General features: G+C 38.0%; 2 protein-coding genes across 3 annotated transcripts in view; one reads left to right on the top strand and one right to left on the bottom strand.

The window, feature by feature from the left end:
• LOC131432449 (actin-histidine N-methyltransferase) overlaps positions 1 to 19,958 on the top strand; it is a 359,207-nt gene extending 339,249 nt beyond the window's left edge. For both annotated transcript variants that reach the window (XM_058598737.1, XM_058598738.1), the window contains exons 3-4: positions 18,898 to 19,200; positions 19,267 to 19,958. In XM_058598737.1, coding sequence (XP_058454720.1) covers positions 18,898 to 19,200; positions 19,267 to 19,783 — 820 coding nt within the window. In that variant the 3' untranslated portion in view covers positions 19,784 to 19,958. The remainder of the gene's footprint in view (positions 1 to 18,897; positions 19,201 to 19,266) is intronic.
• Positions 19,959 to 20,027: 69 nt separating this feature from the next.
• LOC131432450 (WD repeat-containing protein 5) lies at positions 20,028 to 21,853 on the bottom strand. Its single transcript, XM_058598739.1, has 5 exons — positions 21,721 to 21,853; positions 21,394 to 21,644; positions 21,231 to 21,327; positions 20,545 to 21,170; positions 20,028 to 20,477 (listed from the first exon to the last, which is right to left on the bottom strand). The coding sequence occupies exons 2-5, from the start codon at positions 21,526 to 21,528 to the stop codon at positions 20,289 to 20,291; spliced, it is 1,047 nt and encodes a 348-aa protein (XP_058454722.1). The 5' UTR covers positions 21,529 to 21,644; positions 21,721 to 21,853; the 3' UTR covers positions 20,028 to 20,288.
• Between the last annotated feature and the right edge of the window lie 877 nt (positions 21,854 to 22,730).

The raw sequence follows: 22,730 nt of genomic DNA on the forward strand, positions 1-22,730 counted from the left end.
CCACACCACGGCGGCTGTTACGGCTGTTGTGATCAATAAGTGGTTAATAAACGGCAGCATAAAAAAATGCGTTACTTTCTTTCGCCTATTTATGTTCGATCGTTTTCGCATTAAAAAGCTGCCCGTGGCAAGTTGGCGGACAACGCGCGAAACGGAAACAAGTTTCACTTTCCGTTAGTTACGTAAGATGTTTACGGATTGGGAAAGTGACATTTATCGAAAATGTGATTTTTGTTTCTACAGAGCAGAGGGTCTAAGAAGGGACGATAAAAAAAATGTTCACCGAAGGTGGCCTTGACCTTGCCAAACCAATCCAATCGAATTTACCTTCCCGTTTTGTGAAATCCTCAACCATCAAACCAAATTAGCGTATCGATTTTTTCACCAGATGGCGCACGTTTTACATTCATCTTGCTTGCAAATTGCTGCTCCTAATTCTTCCTTCGGTTGGTCTGTATCGTGAAACAGTGAATGGACGATTTCCATCCAATTGCTGCCATCCAGAATGGTGAGTTTCGGATTTTTATTGCACTTGAAATTTGAATAATTGATTTAGCAATTTGCCTTTCCCGTGCGGATTGGTATCACCATCGCAGCATGGCACCGTTCGACCTACAACTTCCGACATTGGTTCCCAATCAATGGAACGTGGTTTTATTCGAAGAGGGGGTACTTGCTGTGTTGTAATCGTAAAGCAAGATGTATTTACATGTTCATTTGCAATTGCCCAGCTCACTGAATGAAGTGAGATTGCAACTAGATTGCCTACAAGTAGAGTGACGAAACTCGAAACATTTAATCCGAATTATTTACAGTTTCCTAAATCGTTGACAGGTCGTTAGCTCATTTGGAACGATACCGACAACACTGTGGCTCGCTTGTAAAGACTTGCTTGTGAGGAATTTTGGCAACCGGCAGAAGCCTGGCTACATTCCGGTTGCTGTTAAAATTGCCTAGGTGAAATTACGTCTTTCTCGCCAGACGTTTCTTGCTCATTCGCTTTTCCTTCTTTTTTTGTTCGACTTCATTTGATATTCGACAATGCTGCATGTACATACAAAATAGATTGAAATATGGGTATTTTGAGAGATGAAAATATCATGTTTGGTGATGAGAAAGTAATGTCACAAGCTAGCGTTCCTTTAGTTGGGACATTATTCGCATATGTCATGATGGCGCCACGTTACCCTATCAAAAACATCCAGTCTATCATCTAGACTGTGTTTATTTTATTCATTTGCCAACAGAGTTGCCATTCATACAAAATTATCTGCAATGAACTAATTTATATACATTCATGCGGATTTCATGCCGGATACAGATTTAATATACGAGGTCTGTTCAAAAAGTACCCGGAATTCTCATTTTTCTAAAAAAATATTTATTTATTTGTCTACATCTATATGGTCCCCTTCAAAGTAATCCCCCCTAGATATAATACACTCATGCCAGCGTTTTTTCCAGTCTTCGAAACACCCCTGATAGTCACTTTTTGTAATGCTCTGTAGCACTCTCAGCGATTCTGCCTTTATCTCTTCAATCGATGAAAAACGCTGTCCTTTCATGAGTCTCTTCAACTTTGGGAACAGGAAAAAATCACACGGAACGATATCTGGTGAATAAGGAGGTTGGGGCATGATTAAAGTCTTGTTTTTAGCCAAAAAATCACGAATAAGCAATGACGAATTTTGCTGCCACTCGTTTCATGCCCAAAACATTTGAAAAAATATGATGACATGAGCAACTGCTATGCCAACTTCATCAGCAACTTCTCTAATAGTGATTCGGCGATCATCCATAATCAATTTTTCCTCTTTTCCCACATTTTCATCGATTATTGACGTGCTGGGTCGACCGGAGCGTTCGTCGTCTTCAACGTCTTCGCGGCCATCTTGGAAACGCTTATACCACTCGTAAACACTTGTTTTTTTTCATAGCAGACTCACCGTAGGCTCTCTGTAACATTTCGCACACTTGGTTACACTTTATTTAATTTTTCACGCAAAATTTAATACAAATTCTTTGACTCTTCAATTCTTCCATTGTTTAAACTAACAAAAGCTCAAAAAAAACACGTCTACACCAGCCGCTACAAGACAGAATGTAAACAATGAATACAGCTGAAAATTTCACCATACATTAGGGACATATGTACAAACACAATAAAAAAAATTTTGACCACCGGACTCTCCAGACGCGCGCAATTAAAAAATTCCGGGAACTTTTTGAACAGACCTCGTATACTGCCAAAACTAAATACAGAATTGTGCCTACTGCTCATCCTCATGCTAGTGCCCCACGAAAATTTATTTTTAGAAGAATTTACACATGGCGTCATTTTTTCCATAAATACGTTTATTTCATTGGCAATATACATAAGTTTTTCTTCGCCATGACATCCACAATAAATAGTACTTCAAACCTAATACATTTCGAATATCATATTAGTATGTTGGTATTCAGTAATTAATCTAAACACTGTTTTTATCAAGCGATTTGCTATTATAAATTACATTAAATCAAATACATTCATTTTGTACATGATCTTATAACTATTTCAAGTTTGTTTGTATCAGTTCATCACTTTTAGACATATTGGTTGAACTCATGGAAGAGAAAGGGGTCTAACAGTTCGACTGAAAAGTTCGTATCGTTTCTATGAGAGGGCGCCACTAGAATTAAACCCACACCATTTTCAGTTAGTACCAACCTTCAAAAGATACGTGTATAAATTTGACAGCTGTCTGATTATTAGTTTGTGGGATATTGCATTTTGAGTGAAGCTACTTTTGTTATTGTGAAAAAAATGGAAAAAAAGGAATTTCGTGTGTTGATGAAACACTACTTTTAGATGAAAAAAAGTGCCGCCGCTACCAAAAAATGGCTTGATGAGTGTTATCTAGACTCTGCACCGGGCGAAGCAACAATTCGTAAGTGGTTTGCAAAATTTCGTACTGGTCATATGAGCACCGAAGACAATGAACGCAGTGGACGTCCAAAAGAGGCTGTTACCGATGAAAACGTGAAAAAAATCCACAAAATGATTTTCAATGACCGTAAAGTGAAGTTGATCGAGATAGCTGACACCCTGAAGATATCAAAGGAACGTGTTGGACATATTATTCACGAATATTTGGATATGAGAAAGCTTTGTGCAAAATGGGTGCCGCGTGAGCTCACAATCGATCAAAAACAACAACGAAAAACCATGCTGAAATTGAATGAATTGGGCTTCGAATTGCTCCCTCATCCACCGTATTCTCCAGATTTGGCCCCAGTGACTTTTTCCTGTTCTCAGACCTCAAGAGAATGCTCGCTGGTAAAAAATTTAGAAGCAATGAAGAGGTAATCGCTGAAACTGAGGCCTATTTTGAGGCAAAGGACAAATCGTACTACAAAAATGGTATCGAAAAGTTGGAAGATCGCTATAATCGCTGTATCGCCTCTGATGGCAATTATGTTGAATAATAAAAACGAATTTTGGCAAAAAAAATGTGTGTTTCTATTAAACGATACGAACTTTTCAGCCGAACTGTTAATATAAAATAAAGTTTAAAATAGAACTCCAATGGACTTGATGAAATGATGAAGAAGTTGCATGTATGTAAGGTCACAACAAGCAAGAATGTCGCGAACTGGGACATTGGATAGTCTACCTTGAGTACACAAGGAATTTATTAGTTGACATCACGATACTCCACGCATGTCCAAATGACATGATCAATAACCTTCGCCACAAGCATGATTAGTCTCGGAAAGTCCAATTCGAAGGAGATGTGCATCTAACGTGTAGTGATTGGACATGAGGCTGGACATCACACTAATGAAGTTCCCACTTATAGCCAGTCCCCTGAACATTGCGTTTGTCGATATTTTAGGAATAATTGAGTGTATCCACCGACCCAGATCATCTTTATCTCGAGATTCTCATAGTGTCATGTCTGTGGTAATGTTATTTCCCCTAATTCATACTTTTCATTGACAAAATTAAACTGAAAGCGCTAAACATGAAGAACTGATTAATAAACGGTTAGAATCCGGCAGAAACAGAACCATTTATAACCGATAGGCAAAATTCTCTACCGGAAACGGTTGTACATTGTTGCCAGACTCTTGCAGGAATTCTGACAGAATGGAATAGAATCATCACATAAGGTTTACGTGAACCGACCAAGCGTCAAACAATCTACGTCGATTCCCGGTGTGAAAAATTCATTTTGAAAATGGCATACAGTGAGTTCTTGAATTGTAAGCAGTTAGCGATAAATATTTTTCTATTACAATTTTTTTACTAAAAATCAAATCGTGTTACCATTTTCAGGGTTGTTACGGTCGCACGATTTTCGCGGATTTAGTGCGGTTTCTGCTAAGATTTTGATGCTATGGCGCGGATTTCGCGCGAATTTCAAAAAACATCATACCACATTTGTGAATCATTTGTTCGAATAAAAAAAGTTCTTTGCAAAGTTTTGAAGCTTGTGAGTTTCATGAAACCCTAAAAAATTAAAGATGGGCTAACGTTTCAGTAATTGGTCGAGTTGGCCGAATTGGTGAATTTTCACCTCGATAAAACCAAAATTTACTAGAAGGCGGTTCTAGAAAATGTTCAGTGGACAAAATTTTGATTTTGTGCTCTTCGATCTCGAGTGATACAAATTGCTATTTCAACAGAGCTGTTACCAGAAATTACAAAAACTTTTCGATGTATGTGATTGCGTTTTTCCATTCCAATGCAGAAATCGAAAGATTTTCGCACTCAAGGATATTGATGTCTGATGGAAGATATCGTCTCAGTGAAAACACATTCAATAATGCAAAGAACGTAATAAATGAAATGCTATTCTTCCATTATATGGTCACAAATGTTGAGTATGATAAAAATCGCATTCTTAAAGTAAAATTTGCACGACAGGCTTACGAAGAGAAGTCTGACAAGAAAAAAAAGAAGAAGTTCTGGGATTCCATCCGTGGTGATAAGTAATTGTTCTAACAGTTTGTTGGTTCCACTATCCACTATTTTCAATTGTTCTTTGCGTTCTGGAATTTTTCCTGAAATATGGAAGAAATCTTATGTGAAAAGGACATAGTATCCAACTACCGTTGAATTGATACTTTGTGCGCTGTATCGAAGCTGTTTGAAGTTATAGTTCTGGATTTTATAACACATAGTTGCTCTGACTACGTATCTGAGACTCAGCATGGATCCATGCCAAAGCCTTCAACTTCCTCGAATTTAGTAACCTACACTTCCTTCATCATACGTTCTTTACAAGCACGACTACAAGTATATTCTATATACACCGATTTCGCTGTTTCGTTCGACAAAATCAATCATCACAAACAATCTCCAAGTTAAGTAGACTGGGATTAAACGGATTATTTTTGAATTGGCTTCGATCACATCCAACTGGTCATGGAAAGATATTGAAAATAGGAGCCTGTACAACCTCACCATTTGCTGTGACCTCTGGAATTCCTCAAGGAAGTCACCTTGGACAGTTATTAATTTTATTGTATCTCAACGATCTAAATTTTTCGATCAAGTGTATGAAATTATCGTTTACCGATGACTTTCATATTTCACATTTCAAAATAGTTTTAAATGCTACTAAATGCTCCGTCATCTCTTTTAGTAACAAAAAGTCTGTATTCAAGTCCGACTATAATATTCCACAAACTGTTCTCGAATGCGCATCGTTTGTTAAGGACCTGGGTGTTCTCCTGGAATCCAACTTGAATTTTAAAGAGCACATAGAGCTTACTATGTTCTAAACCTCTAAGCTATTAGGATTCATTATTCGCGTTACTAAAAAAATCTCTGATGTACATTGCTTGTAAGCTCTGTATTGCACTTTAGTTCACTCAACTGGAATATGCTGCGGTTATCTGGTCACGATATTACCAAAACGATATCCAACGTATTGAAGCGATTCAACGCAAATTTGTCCGATTAGCTTTCCGACGTCTTCCATGGAGATATCTTTTAAATTTACCGAGTTACCATGACCGCTGCAAACTGATTGGTCTCGATTTATTATTTGTCCATCGAGATGTTTGTGAGGCTAGTTTTGTGGCAGACCTACTTCAGTCGCAGATCGATTGCTCCGAGTAATTGCAATTGTTACAATTTGTCATTCGATGTCGTAATCTCCGATCCTATTTTTTTCTTCGGATTCCCTATGTTGGAACTAATTATGGATATAACGAGCCGATTGGTAGCATGTGACAAATATTGAACAAATGTTTCAACTCTTTCGACTTTTATTTATCACGTAATGTTATCAGGAAATCGTTCCTCATGTTATTGTCTCATGCATGCAAATAACGTAAAATTCTTCGGTACCGTGCGAAAAACTATTCCAAGTCTTTACTAGTTTCTGGTCAATTAAACCAACTTTGATTATACCAGTCCCCAGTTTCCGGTTTTCGAATTACCAGAAATAGTAGTCCAATATTCCCACATGGAGCTTACTCCGATGTCACAAACAGCTGAGCTGATTTTCATATATGTTCATTCGATTCCTCAGAAAAGTATTACGGTCTCCTGAAGTTTATCCAGATCCGACTTTCGGTTCCTGAACTATAGGGTGAAGTGTGTTTAAATTTCAAACCGTCGCTCTTCGATACAAAATAAAAAAATTATTTTAAATTTAGCTCAAAATAATTACAGTTTGTGATTTAGGTTAGTTGCTGGACAAACGAATCGATTTCGGATATACCGGTTGCCAGTTCCGGAAATACTGGAAATATTGGTCAATAACTCCAAAACGGAACTCACATCATTTCTAAAAGACGTGAAAGCATTCTTCGAAATTGAGTCCAAAACTGTTTACAATTTGGTAAAAAATGTTTGAAGAGAAACCAATGTTCCGGACTAACACTCTTAGAGAAAATTCAGCATCTGGAAGTTTTTTATAATACAAATAAAACTGAAACAAACTTATCCCCAGTCAGCCGTTCTAGTTTTGTCGTGAATGCGACTTACTTTACTATGGGGTGCCTTTTCAAAATTTACCCTCTGAGAGAGTGATAAGTTTTTGATCGTGAATATCTCTTGTTGTATCTAACGAATCAACATAATTTTTGCTACATGCCATCGGAAATATGATCACAATTTTATGATAAAATATTCAGTTGTGAGACATATTCTCAAATAATTCAAAATTAAACTTTTCTAAAATTTTTGGTATAAACGATTATCAAAGAGGATAATTCATAAGGCGCGTTTGCCTTTCTCGTATTTTGAAAGCTCATAGCTCAGTGATCTATGGAAGGATTTATATAATCTAACTACCAATAGAATCGAAATTTTTTAACTTAAGCGTGTATATAAAAAGCATTGAAGTAATTCAATAGTACACTATTGAAAAACCTGTCTCATTTGACCCATGTCAACACCAGCCAATCAGAACGCGTGTTCTGAGGAAGAAAGCAAAATATCTGCTGCTGTACAACAAATCGTTCGAGAAAATTTTCCGAACAATGTTTAATATCGTAGTGAGTTCCACAATTTGGTCCTTCTGAAAGGCAGGAATGAATCCCTACAGCATATTGATAGTTTCTTTCAATAAATTATGCAAATCCGAAATGAAATAATCAACATGAAAATTCTGTATGCGGCTATTTTTATAGCCGTTAGGACCGCCCATTAGTGAAAAAGCTACAAACGAAATCAGATAAAAACAAACCTCTCAACAAAAATTGGATCAGTTTGGATTCTATCGCCACTGCGAGCAGATGTATTTTGTGTCGTTTGCAAAGCTAGTTTCGCTTCCAACAAGAGCGATTACGTCACAGCTGCCAGTCATTTGCATTGGTGAAAAAACAACGATGGAGAGCATTACACAAAATCAGCCGTTGTAATGGCTCTAAAAAATTTCTAAAGAACTATTAGGATTTGTTGTTCGCAAATCGAAGGGAAATATCCTCAGTTTAGTGTAAATCTAGAACAGTTTGGTTAGATTTGTGCACTTTTCGCTGTGTGAAATTCACAGTAATCGAGATCAAGTGAAGCCTTCTTTGTTTTTGCGAAAAATGTGAAAAAGGGGAATGCTTGCATAATTCATACAATTGATCAACTAATTGATATTCGGAAGTGTTAAGGAACATGTCAGTTGTTTTCGTATTCACGACATCCAGTTATGTCTCTGACACTACCCACCGGCCTTTTATTTATTCGAACAGTTCTACTGTCAAATTTAAAACTGGTATACGTTTCCGTTCTTCTTTTTTTCTATATTTGAAACACGAGTAGAACGCGACGGAGATTTCCAGATTTAAATGTTAAAACTGACATAAATTATGCATGTAGAACGAGAACACTCCTAAACCTGCCCTCAACCTACTAAACCTGTGTATGAGTTTGACGTTGTATTGATGGTTTTATAAGGACTGTTCAAACGATAAGCTTCTCTTATGCATAGTATCGTTTGTTTCGGTCAATTGCGCAGTGCAGCTATGGGCGAACTACTTCAAATCAGCGCCTCTCAATTCTACTGCCGTTTTTCAAACAGCACATCTCTTATTATATAGGAAATTGTCTACGAAAAAAAACCTATAATTTAAAAGCTCCAATGAGTGAATAGTTCAATTTCTGTTTGAAAAAAGTTGCACGGTTGCGATTTGGCTCTGCACCAAGTGGTGCAACGTAGTTAAGAGTGAGAAAAAAAAATAAAATAAAATAAAAACAAACCCCCTCAATTATGATGATGATAACGATGTCTGTGAATAATACCGCCACTAATGATGAAAAGCGTCGTTATTTGCAGGCTACCAACGAACGGACGATTTACCCATACGTATGCGGCGGACTATATGAAACGTGTGCAGCTTCCAGGCAGGCCAGGCCTACTATGACATTATCACCCGTTCCGAAGAATGGAAACCCTTTTGCCGATTGCTATTCTTTTGACGGATTCACGCACTTATTTCCGCATTGGTTGGTGGACGCAGCTGGGGGAAGGGGGAACGATTCGCACGGAAAACATATACGTGCGGCACGTGATGAATGTTCAACTGTGGGAAAACTAGATTTTTATTTTCGACGGGTTGTTTTCAGTCGGTCACTGAATATATATTTCGCTATATAGATATGCCTACAAACCAGAGTGACGACATCTCACATCATCCGTAATGTTGGCAATAATTCTTAACAGTAAATCCGACATGTTGACAGTTTCGGTAGCTTTACATTGTATTTGACAGCTACCGGCATTCTGGAGTCTGGTTATAGGCACTCTGGATATGACTAGCTTGTTGACGTTCCGTTGAAAAATTGTGGATATTTCCTGCCCGTATTTGCTTTGACCAAGTATAAATGTTTTTTATCTACCACATGTCATTGTATCGAATATTCCTACACTATATTGTTGAATTCTCGGAAGGGGGCTATTCGAAAACAATTCGGTGAACCAGTAAAGAAGATTTATATCTTGTATTTATATGAATTTCTATAACACGATGATTTGTTACTCCAGAACAGGGAGTGAAATCCGGATACAGCAAATGGAATCATAAACCTTTTTAGACGTATTTTTTCCATACGAAATCTTACTCAGAAGAAGGACTTGAGGTCTGAGAACAGAGGGTCACGTGTTGAGTTTTAAATCGACCACCTGGCTCGCTCAATTCCTTTGCTCATCGTATTTCTCTTGTATTCTCTCGTATATGAGCAAACTGTACCGGGTTGCCAGCATACATTTTATTATTTTGATGAGAAGTTTTATCACATTAATCTATCGTATGGGTTGGACAGTACATGGATTCCAATGAACAATGAAAAAATGTTCAACTTTCACAAAGATTGAATGCGAAAAAAAAAGTGTTTATATACAATGAAACGTCTGTGTGTTTGGCAACCTTGTCGAGCCAATTTTATATCTCTCTCTTTTTTCAAAATGGTATCAGGAAACCAAAGCGAAAAAAATGGCAGATGCATTGAAACTGACTTTGTTTCACAGAAAAATACAAGACTTTATTTTTATCGCGATAACATATATGTTTTTTTTATGTAATAATCGCATCTAAACTAAATTATCTAGACTTTGTCACGGTAGATTCATGATACAAGCCTTCAAAGCCGAGATATTCGATGAACAAGTAGAGGTATGCATTTCCGAGCGTTCCAATTTTCAGCAGTTCTTCAGTCAGAAAAAAATACAACACGACCGCTAAACTCAATGAATCATTCTGAAAATTTCACAGAATATTCTCAACTAAATTTCGAAGACATTGTCAGGTGGGTTTTTCTATATTCTGCACCGTTCAAAAGAAAATTTAATTTGAAACGGGATAATAGTAAAAAACCTACCACTTTACGGTACTGTCCTCAGCCCTTAAGCGAAAGTGTATTCTTAAATCGGCATATTTGACATATTGCAAATTATTGAATTTGACTATCAAAATTGCAAATCATGCTCGGTTAAGAAATTGAAAGATCCACTATTTTGTCGAAAAATTGTGTTCAGCGACGAAGCTCATTTCTGATTGAATGGATACGCCAACAAGCAAAATTGCCGCATCTGGAGTCCAAACCAGCTAGAAGCATTGCTAGAGCTACGAATGAATCCCAAAAAAGTCACTGTTTGGTTTGGATTATTAGTCGTACTCTCTAATCAATTGAATTTTCTACAATGAAATGATGTTATCCCAACAGATGAGGGTTATAAAAAGCGAAATTCAATGAGCATTCATTTATTTATTAATTATTTGTTCATTTATACTTATTTAGTTTAAAAATGTTGATTTCATAAGTTGACATGGAATTCCAATTCCTAATATGCAACCTTAAGATCTGAGGACAGAGGGTCGCGTGGACCACGTGGCTCGCTCAATTTCCTTTGCGCATCGTATTTCTCTTGTACTCTATCGTATATGAGCAAACTATACCGGGTTGCCAGCATACATTTTATTATTTTGAAACGTCTGTGTGTTTGGCAGCCTTGTCGAGCCAATTTTATTTCTCTCTCCTTTTTCAGAATGCTATCAGGAAACCAAAGCGAATAAAATGGCGGATGCATTGAAACTGACTTTGTTTCACAGAAAAATACAAGACTTTATTTTTATCGCGATAACATATATGTTTTTATGTACTAATGTACTAATCGCATCTAAACTAAATTATCTAAACTATGTCACGGTAGATTTATGATACAAGCCTTCAAAGCCAAGATATTCGATGAACAAGTAGAGGTATGCATTTCCGAGCGTTCCATTTTCGGCAGTTCTTCAGTCAGAAAAAAATACAACACGACCGCTAAACTCAATGAATCATTCTGAAAATTCCACAGAATATTCTCATCTAAATTTCGAAGACATTGTCAGGTGGGTTTTTTTACATTCTGCACCGTTTCCAAGAAAATTTAATTTGAAACGGGAAAATAGCAAAAAACCTACCACTTTACGGTACTGTTCTCAGCCTTTGAGTAAGGTTTTAAAACTCTCAGCCTGACGATGAAGTTTCGTCATGAAATAACGGACGACATTGATAGGGGAAGGTGTTCGGTTGCCGGCACCCCACTGTAACTTTTGACAGAAAGCAGAGGGCGTCATTCCGAATAAATGTGTAATAGCAGCACGCTCTTTTTGTGTCGAATACCGAAGCAAACAGACGCTTGTACTTTTTGCTGCGTTCAAAACAAATTTTGATTGCGTGAAAATCAACACAAAAGTTTTTTCTCATTTTTTTATAGTATCATAAATTGAAGAGCATCGATCGGAAAGGTGAGTGGATTGAATATTTGAGAGGTGAAATTGATCTATTTCGTGATTCAATACCGGATGCTATTTCGTGATTCAATACCGGATGCTCACCTAGCAGATGCTCCGGCTAGGAAAAAACGTGGAAGCCCGGCCAAATCAACACCAAAGGCGAAACCATCCAAATCATCGACCAAGAGAGCCAAGGTGTAGTCACCATCAGACAATGAAGACTTTTGTCCAAAACGCTGAAAAAATTCTGTTTTGCCTTTCTCATATAGAAAGCTTATGCAATCACTGTGAAACCCGACTTTTGAACCGAGGCCCGGAGGGCCGAGTGTCATATACCATTCGACTCAGTTCGTCGAGTACGCAAAATGTCTGTGTGTATGTGTGAGTGTAACGTTTTTTTGCACTAACTTTTCTCGGAGATGGCTGAACCGATTTTCACAAACTCAGATTCAGGTCTTGTGGTCCCATACAAAATTCCTGAATATTATTTGGATCCGACTTCCGGTTCCGGAATTATGGGGTAAAATGCGCAAAAAATTGTGAAAATAAAATGTGTGAAAAAATTTTTCTCAAACTTAGGTTCAAATGAAAGGTCCCAATTTTCACAAACTTAGGTTCAAATGAAAGGTCCTGTGGTCCCATGCGTAATTCCTGAATTTCAAGCGGATCCGGCTTCCGGATCCGGAAATATAGGGTAAAGTGTGCTAAAAATTGTATACCATCACTGAAAATGGGAGAAAACCTTAAAAATTTTCTAAATCGACCTCAAATCTTTTCCAATTGATAGTTTTGATCAGTAGACGGTCAAACAAACCGATTTCGGTTATTCTTTTAAGAATCGAAGAAATTTATTTTGAAGAATACCACAGTATTATATATGATAGTATGATTGATATGAGAAAGGCATCATTACACCACTAGGTGGATTAAAACAGGTTTTTTCTTTCAATAACTGCAGTCTTTATCCATATTTGTCCATTTTTAGTGAAATTTCTTGGGGTGCCGGTAACCGAACACCTTTTTTGAAATGGCCAATATTTATCACTTTACTAAGTTGATAAAAAAGTTTTTTCAATCGTTTCTTAATCGTTTGTTAGCTAGGGACTTTAGCTTTCCATTTATGTATAGATAATATAAATAAAAGGGTACCGGTAACCGAACACTCTTCCCTATTATTGGTGTCGATCGTAAAGCTGTGGAAGAGGCTTTTGTGCCCTTCAAGAGAGAAGCTATGAGAATACTGACACGCATGAAACTCGCTTTATACAAGTCGTTGATACTCCCTGTGCGGCCACGAGGTAGGGTCGTTGAAGGAAATAGTACGTGCTGGTACGGAAGAAGAAAAGACCACCGCCTATCACACAGCGTGCTTTGTTCAATCTCCTATAGCGTGCAGAGTTGCTACATTTAAATCTATATTTTCAGGAGATAAATCTGTAAATCAGTATCGGGAGATCAAAATTCTATGTATGAAAATGATATGAAATCAAAGCGCTCGTTGCGAAAATTATTAAATCGATTCTGAAAATGACAGCTACTTTTTGTTTAGAGATAGCGTTAATATAGATAGACCGTCATTAGCAGATGGAACCATTTGTAGTGTTTACCATTCTTGATATTCTCTTTTATTTAATTTGTATTAACTTATTAGTATTATCATAAAATCGTGATAACGATTCTGTTCCATAATAGCATACTTATTATCTTCTCATAAAGAAAGTTTATGCAATCACTTGAAAAATTCGGGAAGGGCCCTCGGATAAAAAAAAATCATGTTATTGAAAACAACTTATGTACCTAATTCTCGGTGTGCTTTTTACCGGCGTTTTTAACACACACTTTAAACTTTTCCACTGGAACTATCATTATGGAGTATTCAAATAAAATTTGTGACTGTGTCCGAGAGAAGGTTATTGTATTACATTTTTTACAAGGGCTTCGACCCTTCGAACGTTACTGGGCAATCGGTAAGAAGACTGGTAAGGCAGCTGGGAACAGGCAGGAGTTCAAAAAATAGCAAAAAGGGCAATTTAGTGGATTGATATATTTCTCAACGAAATTTATTTTATTTAAATCCAGCCAAAACAGTGGAGGTGTACTATGTTTCTTATATAAAGAAAGCAATCTCTTCTGGAGACACTCAGGTCGATAGATGTCTGCATTTATAGTTCCGGTAGTGTAAAAAATGGTTGACTTCAAACCACAGGAACATATTGCTTGCTATACCAGTACCTTTCGACCGAATTTCTCCACTTGAATCGACCTGTCCGCATCGCTCACATCGTTTTTGAGTTCTCCTTTACATAAATCTCATCGTTCATCAAAACGCGTGCATCCGGACACTGCAAAAGACGCGAAAACAATTTCCGGGCCCGTGTTGCAGCTTGCTTATTCTGTTCTACACTTTGTTTCGAGATTTTTTGCTTCTTGTAGCGATTTCGCCTCTTGATACGCTGGATCATTCCGACACTCGCTCTTCTTGCGTTCTTCATGATTAGAGATACCACTTTCTGGTTCAGTTTCGGGTTGGAAGAACCGGGTTTTCTGCATCTTCCTGGTAGCTCATCCAAAGAATAGTGTTCCCCAAACTTGTAAATGATGGTTTTTACACTAGCATGATGAATTCCAAACCGCATCGCAAATTTTCACATAGTAAGACCCGTCTCACTTAGCCATGTGCCCAGAACCTTAATTTTCTCTTCCTTTTTAATACGCGACATTTTGAAAACGCAGAAATTCAACCGCACAAACAAGTAAACAAACGAAAGCTGACAGCCAAACGCATAGCATTCTGTGATCTGAGCATAAAAAACCATCACAAATAGATGCGTATAACACAAATGTATGTGGATAACCTATTTTCGATAAACTCCTTATTTATATAGCACAACAATCCACAAGGCTTGTGATGATGCCATATATTCTACACACTTAAAAAAAATCCTTGTGATTTTACATCTTATTAGATGCACATAAATGGAGCGTCGCAGTTCACGCAAATTCACGTGGAAGAACATTTAATATTTTGTCTAAAACTCCATAACATGAAATTCGTTGAAACAAAAAAAAAGAATACTGATAGAAACCGCCGGGACTTGAACCGAGAATCATTGGATCGCATGTACGTCTGTTAATCGATTAAGCCACAGAAGCATACGTCTGCTTGGTTGGTAAAAGGTGCATTTAAATTCATACAGTCGCACCTGCTAGCATAATGCTAGTTACAGTCGAAACCAGCAAAAATCAAGCTAACCTAACATTAAGTCAAAACAAATGAAATTTTCCGTCATTTGACGAATTAGGTCTTTATGAATTACATCGTATGAGGAATTAAGTCACCTGTATTATTCAGATTTTTTTGGTGTGTAAGATCATTGAGAAAACATCTTCTGAATTTTTTGGTCATACTAATAGATGGTTACACAAATTTACTTTGGCTTCAATGGTTTCGGCTTCAGGTTCCGGAAGTAGTGGTCATTGAGACGCCTTTCGAAACGCCTTTTTTGCCGATTCGAAACACTCGTGGTGACTTCAGTCTATTGTCGGGTATTCATTCTGTTCTCTGGCGCATAATATTGAATTCAGCCAAACATGTGCTCGAAGTGCGCTTGCGTTCGTCTTAAGTAAGTATGTATCCAGAGATAGGATATCTTTCTCATTTGCAGAATCTTGCTTAACTAGGGCATTATTATTATCATTTATTTTATCCCGGTTTCATTCTCCATATTATGTGGTTTTGACTCTGTTTTGCTTCGTAGGGCCTGTCGCTGCGTGCTTTATCGGCAGTAGAGTTTTGACCATCACGTAACTCTCACAACCTCTATCTCACTGTGTTATCTACAGAATCAACAACCCCATAATATTTCTCAAACTAGTTTGCTAATTTTGATCAGTGTATTCCATGTCGTTGTAGGATCATTTCTTATCATTTCATAATTTTGACATTTGCAGTAGAGATTTTCCGAGTAAGTGACTCTTCAATATGTTAAAATTGGAATGCCAAAACTCTTGTAACACTTATAACTTAAAAGTAACACATATAACGCTTCGAAACACACAAAACTTACAAAAAAGTAACGGATGTAACGCCTGGTATAACTGATTCTAAACGCCTTGTAACGCTTGTACCTTTTAAAAATGGAACAAATTTAACGTTTTGTAACACCTAAAACTTACAAAAAAAGATACGTATGTAACGATTTGTAATATCTATAACTTACAAAAGAGTAACGCATATAATGCTTTGTAACGCTTTAAATTTATTTAATGCTAAGAACGAAACGCTTCGTAACATCCAAAACTTACAAAAAAGTAACGCATGTAACACTTCGCAACGCCAGTAATTCACAAAAAACGTAACGCTTACAACTCACAGAACACTAACGCTTCGTAACGTCAAAAACTGTCAAGTTTCATAACGCCTCTAACTAACAAAAACTTACCAAAGGTAACGCTTTGTAACGTCTTAAACTTACTAAAAAGTAACGCCTTGTAACGCATTGTAACGCTTGTAACTTATGAATGAGTAACGCTTGTACCGTTTCTTAACGTCTATAATTCATAAAAACTAACACATGTAACGCTTCGTAACGCCTATGATTCACAAAAAACTAACGCATGTAACGCTTCGTAACGCCTATAATTATATGGCTTCAAAAACTGAAATACTATCGGTATCGGTTTGTGCTAAAGTGCACATGACTGTTTTGATTATTTTACGTTTCGCCTTCAACTCATCAGTGCATTAGCAGACATAGCACTTCGGTGCTGTAAAAAGTGCGTTGTAAATAGCAAAGACTTTACGTCGGCTTAACGGACTATGTTGATCCGCGAGATGGCATTAGCAGTCAACATAATCTGCTAATGCACTGATGAGCTGAATGCGAAACGTACAATACTTTTTTTTAGGTATTATTAACATTGTCATTTATTTTATCCTGGTTTCATCCTCCATTTTATGTGGTTTAGACTTTAGATAGATTAGATAAACCTCAGATACAATTTTGTTCTCCCTGATTGATCGGATTTCCCTCGTATGAATTAAAAATATTCATGGTTTACAACCATACACCCAAACCTTCCGCTACGAAAACTTTTTTTACGTAATTCTTTTTACGAACAAAATCCCAAGAAACGTAAACTCTTTTTACGAACCTACTTCATAAAAAGAGGTTTTTGCATACAATGACAATGATTTCCGGCTCATTTTTATTTCATAGAAACTAGTACAATACGAGTTTTTTTGGAACGGGTTTAAAAACTAGACTCCGGAAAATGATGTTTAAGTATTTTGGCTTCCGGTTTATTGATATTCCTTGAAAACCTTTACAATATGCGTTTTTTCGGAACAGGTTTGATGGGTAGATGTCGGAAAACAAGGTTTTAGGTGGTTCTGAATTCCAAGATGCTCCAGTTCTTGATATCCAGAATTTCGCTTTAACTAGAGCATTGTTTAATGTTTCAAATTTGAAAAATTTAACTTTAGCTTAAAATGTATCTATAATTAGAAACTGATTTACTTGTCTTCTGTTTCAAAAATATAAGCGTCTACTCATGAAAACCGTTCCGAAAATATGCATTCGAGAGAGTTATGCGGTTTTTTATGCGGTACGTAAATTCGCATAAAAAAAGACTTCAGTGTACACATTTGAGGCATTTCTATCCTTAACTGCCAAAAGTTTTCGAGCGAATGCTGTTGGATATTATTTACCAGTCAGCAGTGCTTAAAATTGTCACGCATTCTTGATGAAAGAATCCGATCCAACACCCTCATTTTCAATATTTTACTGTCTCATTCGTAAATGACCGAAAACAGAACAAACAAAGAGAGACGAAGCCTTTTTTGTTTCTCATTGGAAAAATGAGAGAGAATAAATGCCAACGTCACTCTTCTCTCTATGACAAGGTGACATCAAACTAACGTTGCGTTTATGAGGCAAGATCCTCGGACCAATTGCAAACACATACAACGTCTTCAGGGAGCATCAGTAGAATTTCAATTCTGATTCTTTCAACGATGTATTGAAAATCTGTGACGCTTGGCTATAAATAATGACTAAAATATGACAAATCGAAGTAATTACATCCCAGAACCTCTTTGGAAATCAAAACTACTACAAATTCAATCACCAACAGGTAAAAGTTATTGTGAAACCTTTTTCTGTCATTTTCGATTCTCACAGCTTCGGTTGAATACCGACACTGCATGCTATGGGATTTTCACTGAAAACTGCAAACGACTGAAAGGGCAAATGAAAGAAAAAACACAATTTTGAAACTACTGTTCCGCTTATGTCATTGACTGGACATGGATTTCGTTCTCATAGTTTGCAAGCGAAGCTGAGAGTGACAGTAATTTCTCGTCATTTTCGTCTATTTTGAGTCAATGAAAATGACTTTTATTAGCTCTGCCAGTCAGTAAAGCATAACCTCACAACCGATCAGCGTGAGTTACGTTTCTACTCTGATTGACAGGCTTGAAAAACGACAACAGGTTGATGCGGTGGATTTTGATTTTTCTAAGGCTTTGGATTGTGTTCCCTCATGTACTCGCTGTAGAAAAATTTAGACGAAATGGATTCCCTGATCAGATAACAAACTGGATTTTTTCGTATCTTGCAGATCGTAGTGCCTCAGTTCGAGTCGGAACTGTACATTCAGGTGTTCCCCAAGGGAGTAATCTCGGTCCACATCTGTTTGTGCTAGTTGTGAATGATATTTGCAAAGATCCATCGTGCAAAACAGGTCGATATTTCAACAACGACCTTCCGTTTTCGATTTGCTTAATAACATCGACTGTTTTACTGGTGAACAAAATATCGAAGAAAGTGTTGAATATTTTTGGAAAACGTTAAATTTCATCCGTATCCTAAAGTACGATTCAGACGGTCCGCCTTCTTCCGTCACCGTCACCGGAGCGTCAGCTTCCGTCGAAATTAGTTTAATACTTTCTTTACCGGAACGTTCACATGCTCCGTCCGTCAAGACGTTCCGTGACGGTGGCGTTACGTGTGAATGGCTCCATAAGAATGCATGTAATTAATGCTGACGGTGACGGAGGTTGACTGTGACGGAAGGAGACGGATCGTCTGAATCGTTCATAATTCTGGTACAATATGCAATAAAATGCGTCCATTTACGTTGATTATTTATTGCTAACATGTATCTTATATTGCTCTCCTTCCGCAGTTGGGCCGCATCGACGGTAATGACCCGACAAAATTTAATACCGGTCAACCTGGCCGGCACCGAATCCGGAACGAATGGGGCTGGCGATGCGGCAAGTTCTAGCACTGAAGATGGCTCCAGATCCAATCCGGTGTTGATACCATTCTGGGACATGGCCAATCATATGCATGGGGAAATTACAACCGGATACAACGAACAGCTGGAGAGAGTGGAGAGTGTTGCGCTGAAAGACTTCCGGAAGGGGGAACAGATATTCATCTACTATGGCGACAGAAGCAATGCGAATTTTCTCGTTCACAACGGGTACGTGGTTTTTCACGTCGGTAGAACTTTCAGTCTAATAACATTTTGATTATTTTTTCTTTATAGCTTCGTTTATTCCGATAACGGAAACAGTAACGTTTCAATGCAGCTAGGCCTGAACGCAGCAGATGAACTGTTCGAGCAACGTAAGCAGCTACTTGAGAAGTTAAACCTGTCGACAGCAGGAGATTACAGTATTTGTCGCGGCACAAATTGCATTTCATCGGAACTGCTGGGGTTCGCACGGGTTTTCAATATGACCAAAGAACAACTGACGCACTGGATTGGTCAGGACGAAACAATAACCAAAAAACTGCTCGATCCAGGCCAAGCGCTGGAAGACGAAGCACTCGAACAAAAGGTATGGAAGTTCCTATCAATCAGACTGCAGATGATGCTACGTATGAGCGGTACCACACTGGAGCAGGATGAAGCTCTGCTGGCTAGTCAAGGACAGAAGGGTGCCCCGAAGCTAGGGCATATTCGATCGATGCTAGTTCAGTACCGGGTGGTGGAGAAATCCATCGTTACCGAAACAATCGAATACTGCAAGCGGAAAGAGTCTGCTCAGCAGGTGGCTTAAGTTTCTTGTCGCACATTTTTAAATTCAAAATTCAACCAATTCGAACGCACTACTCGTATTTTTCTTTTCATCCGTAATGCTAGGCCAGTAACGAAGTGCCGGGATTCTTAAAACTTTTATCAACTAACACTTTCGCGTGATTCGGTTTTCAAAGAATTATACTTCACCGTTAACAAAAAATAGTCTTTTTCATTTGATTGAAAAGTAATTCTCCCGATTTTAACCAAAAGATAGAAAATACTGGTTACATGAGTTAATGGAGTATATTTCACTTACATATAGTCAAATCATTTCATTCCATTCCACCCTTCGATGGGACATTGGCGAATGAGTCGAAAGGTGCAAAACTTATTCTTCTACGTTGTGTTCGCATTAAGAGTTGTAGCAGCAGTAGTAGTAATAGTAGTAGGTAGATAGATGAAAGGGGGGAATCAGATTTTTTTTTGCGCCAGCAGGATGCTAGGATTCATGGCCGATGGTCACCCAACTGCCTGCGGGCCCAATTTTATGTGTCACTCTTCCACAATTTTATCGTCTTGTCACTTTCGAGAGCAGCCGATGCGATGATGTTCTCCGTTGGATGGCAGGCCGTACACAGAACCGTATCGGTGTGACCCTGCAGACACTGGACGATCTCTTTGCTCTGCAGATTCCAAATGTAGACCATGTTATCTTCGCTACCGGAAACAATCCACTGTTGGGAGAAAAACGAAACAAAAGTCAAACTTCAATCCTGGAGATCATCCGAGCGCAACACTTACCTTTCCTCCAGTAACGGAAAAATTGGCAAAAATGCAGTATTTCTCGTTCTTGTGGCCGGTGTAGGTTTTAAGACATTTACCCTTGGAGTAGTCCCACAGCTTCAGTGTGTTATCCAACGTTGCCGCCAAAATGTACTTTCCATTCGGAGAAAACTTCACAAACGACACCGGTGGATTGTCGTCGTCGATGAGCGTCTTCAGACACTGTCCGCTGGCGGTATCCCAAATACGACACAATCCATCGTAGCTGGAGGACACAATCAGCGATCCGTCTCGATTGAAATGTACGGCCGATACCGGATCCGAATGGGCCGGCAGTGTCTTCAAACATTTCCCCGTCCGGACGTCCCAAATCCGGACAGACTCATCGAACGAACCCGAAACGATCAGATTGCTCTGCGGGTTAAAGTTACAACAGAACACATAGTTGGTGTGTCCCTTCAATGTCTTCAAACATTTTCCAGAACTGAGTTCCCAAATTTTCAGCGTCTTGTCGTCACTAGCCGTCACCAAGAGCCGGCTGTCACTGGACCAGGCCACGTCGCTAATTCCCAACTTGTGACCGGAAATGGTTTTCTCAAATTTACCATCGTAAGCACCCCAGATTTTTATAAGCTTGTCAGCAGCTAAAAAAGGAGCAAGTCAGTATCACAAATTACACCAAAAAAAATTGGTAATTTTCTTACAAGAGCTCGCCAACCATTCTCCGTTAGGACTGAACTTTACCGCTGAAACTGCTTTGGTGTGTCCGGCTAACGTAAACTTCAGGGTATAGTTAGGTTTCTGTAATAGACCATAATAGTGATTCGTAACGTGATGATGATACTAGGCAAAAACCTCAACACTTACTACCGACAGTGACTGTCTGTTTTGGCTGGAAGGAGCATGTTGGCTCTGTGATGGTGGGGGAGCATTCTGAATCGGTGTCGGTATGTGAATCGGATGACCACCGTGACCAACAGGACCACCTATAGGGACCATCATCGGAGCAATTCTACAGGTTTTGCCAAACGAGAGGGCGTTTGTTTACTCTTCGCCGCGCAACCGTGTTGCACTTCCTTTGGTTTTATTCGAGCGCTAGAATATTCACGGGCGCTAAGCTGAAAAAAAAGAAAACTTTCTGATGATATTGGCCGGGTCTAACTAAATTTAAAAACTTTGTTCAAGTTTGAGCACCTTTTCACTGATGGGTCAACGTATTTACAGAGATATTCCACAAAATCACAAAGATATTTTCGAAGCGCTGTATGTAGCAAGCTGCAAAAAATTGATAGCGTTCTTTTCAAAACGAATCAACCAAAAGAAAAATGTCAAAATCTGTAGCAGGGCTGTACATGATGCATCTCATTTAAATTACCACATGGGTTCAGTTCAAGGGTTTGAAAACTCAATTGATGACACGTTAAACAAGTTTAGTTGCAATACAACCATTTTGGTAGAAGGGAATCCCCTATAGTGTGCCCGTATAAAAATTAACCATTCATTTTACAGGAGAAACGATTGGTAAACAGTCAATTCTATTGGTTTCAATACATTTTATTGTATTTCAATTAGAAAGAAATATAGTTTTTCGGGAACAGTACAAAATATTGTTTTTCATATATTTCTTTCTCTTTTGTGCTAGAAGACATCGTCTAGCAATTTGAATAACGGGTTGTTTAGGACCTTTAATGAATTTTTTCAAAACTCCATTCATATCCTCGAAGCAAAAAAGTGAAAATGCCCACAGCGGACCAAAATTTCTTACGCAAGACGGAATATGCAAAAGTAAATGAACATTGTACTTCATTTCATCAATTCTGTATAAAATTTCACAATCCTCAACAAAAACATTCAACAATTTCTCACTCTAGAATATCATGTTCAGTAACATTTGTGTTCAATAGTTTTTCCTTTGACACCATTTACAGGAACACCACGTTTCATGCACAAATCCATCGCTCTGACTGTATCTGGGTGGTTTCTATTATATGCATCCATATATTTGTAACGTATCTGGTTGCTTTCTGTTAAATATCCATGAATATCCGTGTGGATGAAGTAAATCATTTTTGTAGCAATGCTGAAACGAGATCGAAATTTCACTTAAGTATGATTAAGTGTTAAGTTGATATGTGATTGAAGAGAGATCAAAAACATACAGGTTGATATTTGTTAAAATATTACCTCTTCTTCTTCGCGGTTTG

Source organism: Malaya genurostris, chromosome 2 (assembly GCF_030247185.1).
Source record: "Malaya genurostris strain Urasoe2022 chromosome 2, Malgen_1.1, whole genome shotgun sequence".
Lineage (NCBI taxonomy): Eukaryota > Metazoa > Arthropoda > Insecta > Diptera > Culicidae > Malaya > Malaya genurostris.

Coding starts and splice junctions, on each gene's coding strand:
- LOC131432450 (XM_058598739.1), bottom strand. CDS start 21,528: ATGATGGTCCCTATAGGTGGTCCTGTTGGTCACGGTGGTCATCCGATT. Junction 21,328..21,393: donor ACAGACAGTCACTGTCGGTA/GTAAGTGTTGAG, acceptor GGTCTATTACAG/AAACCTAACTATACCCTGAA. Junction 21,171..21,230: donor AGAATGGTTGGCGAGCTCTT/GTAAGAAAATTA, acceptor CTCCTTTTTTAG/CTGCTGACAAGCTTATAAAA.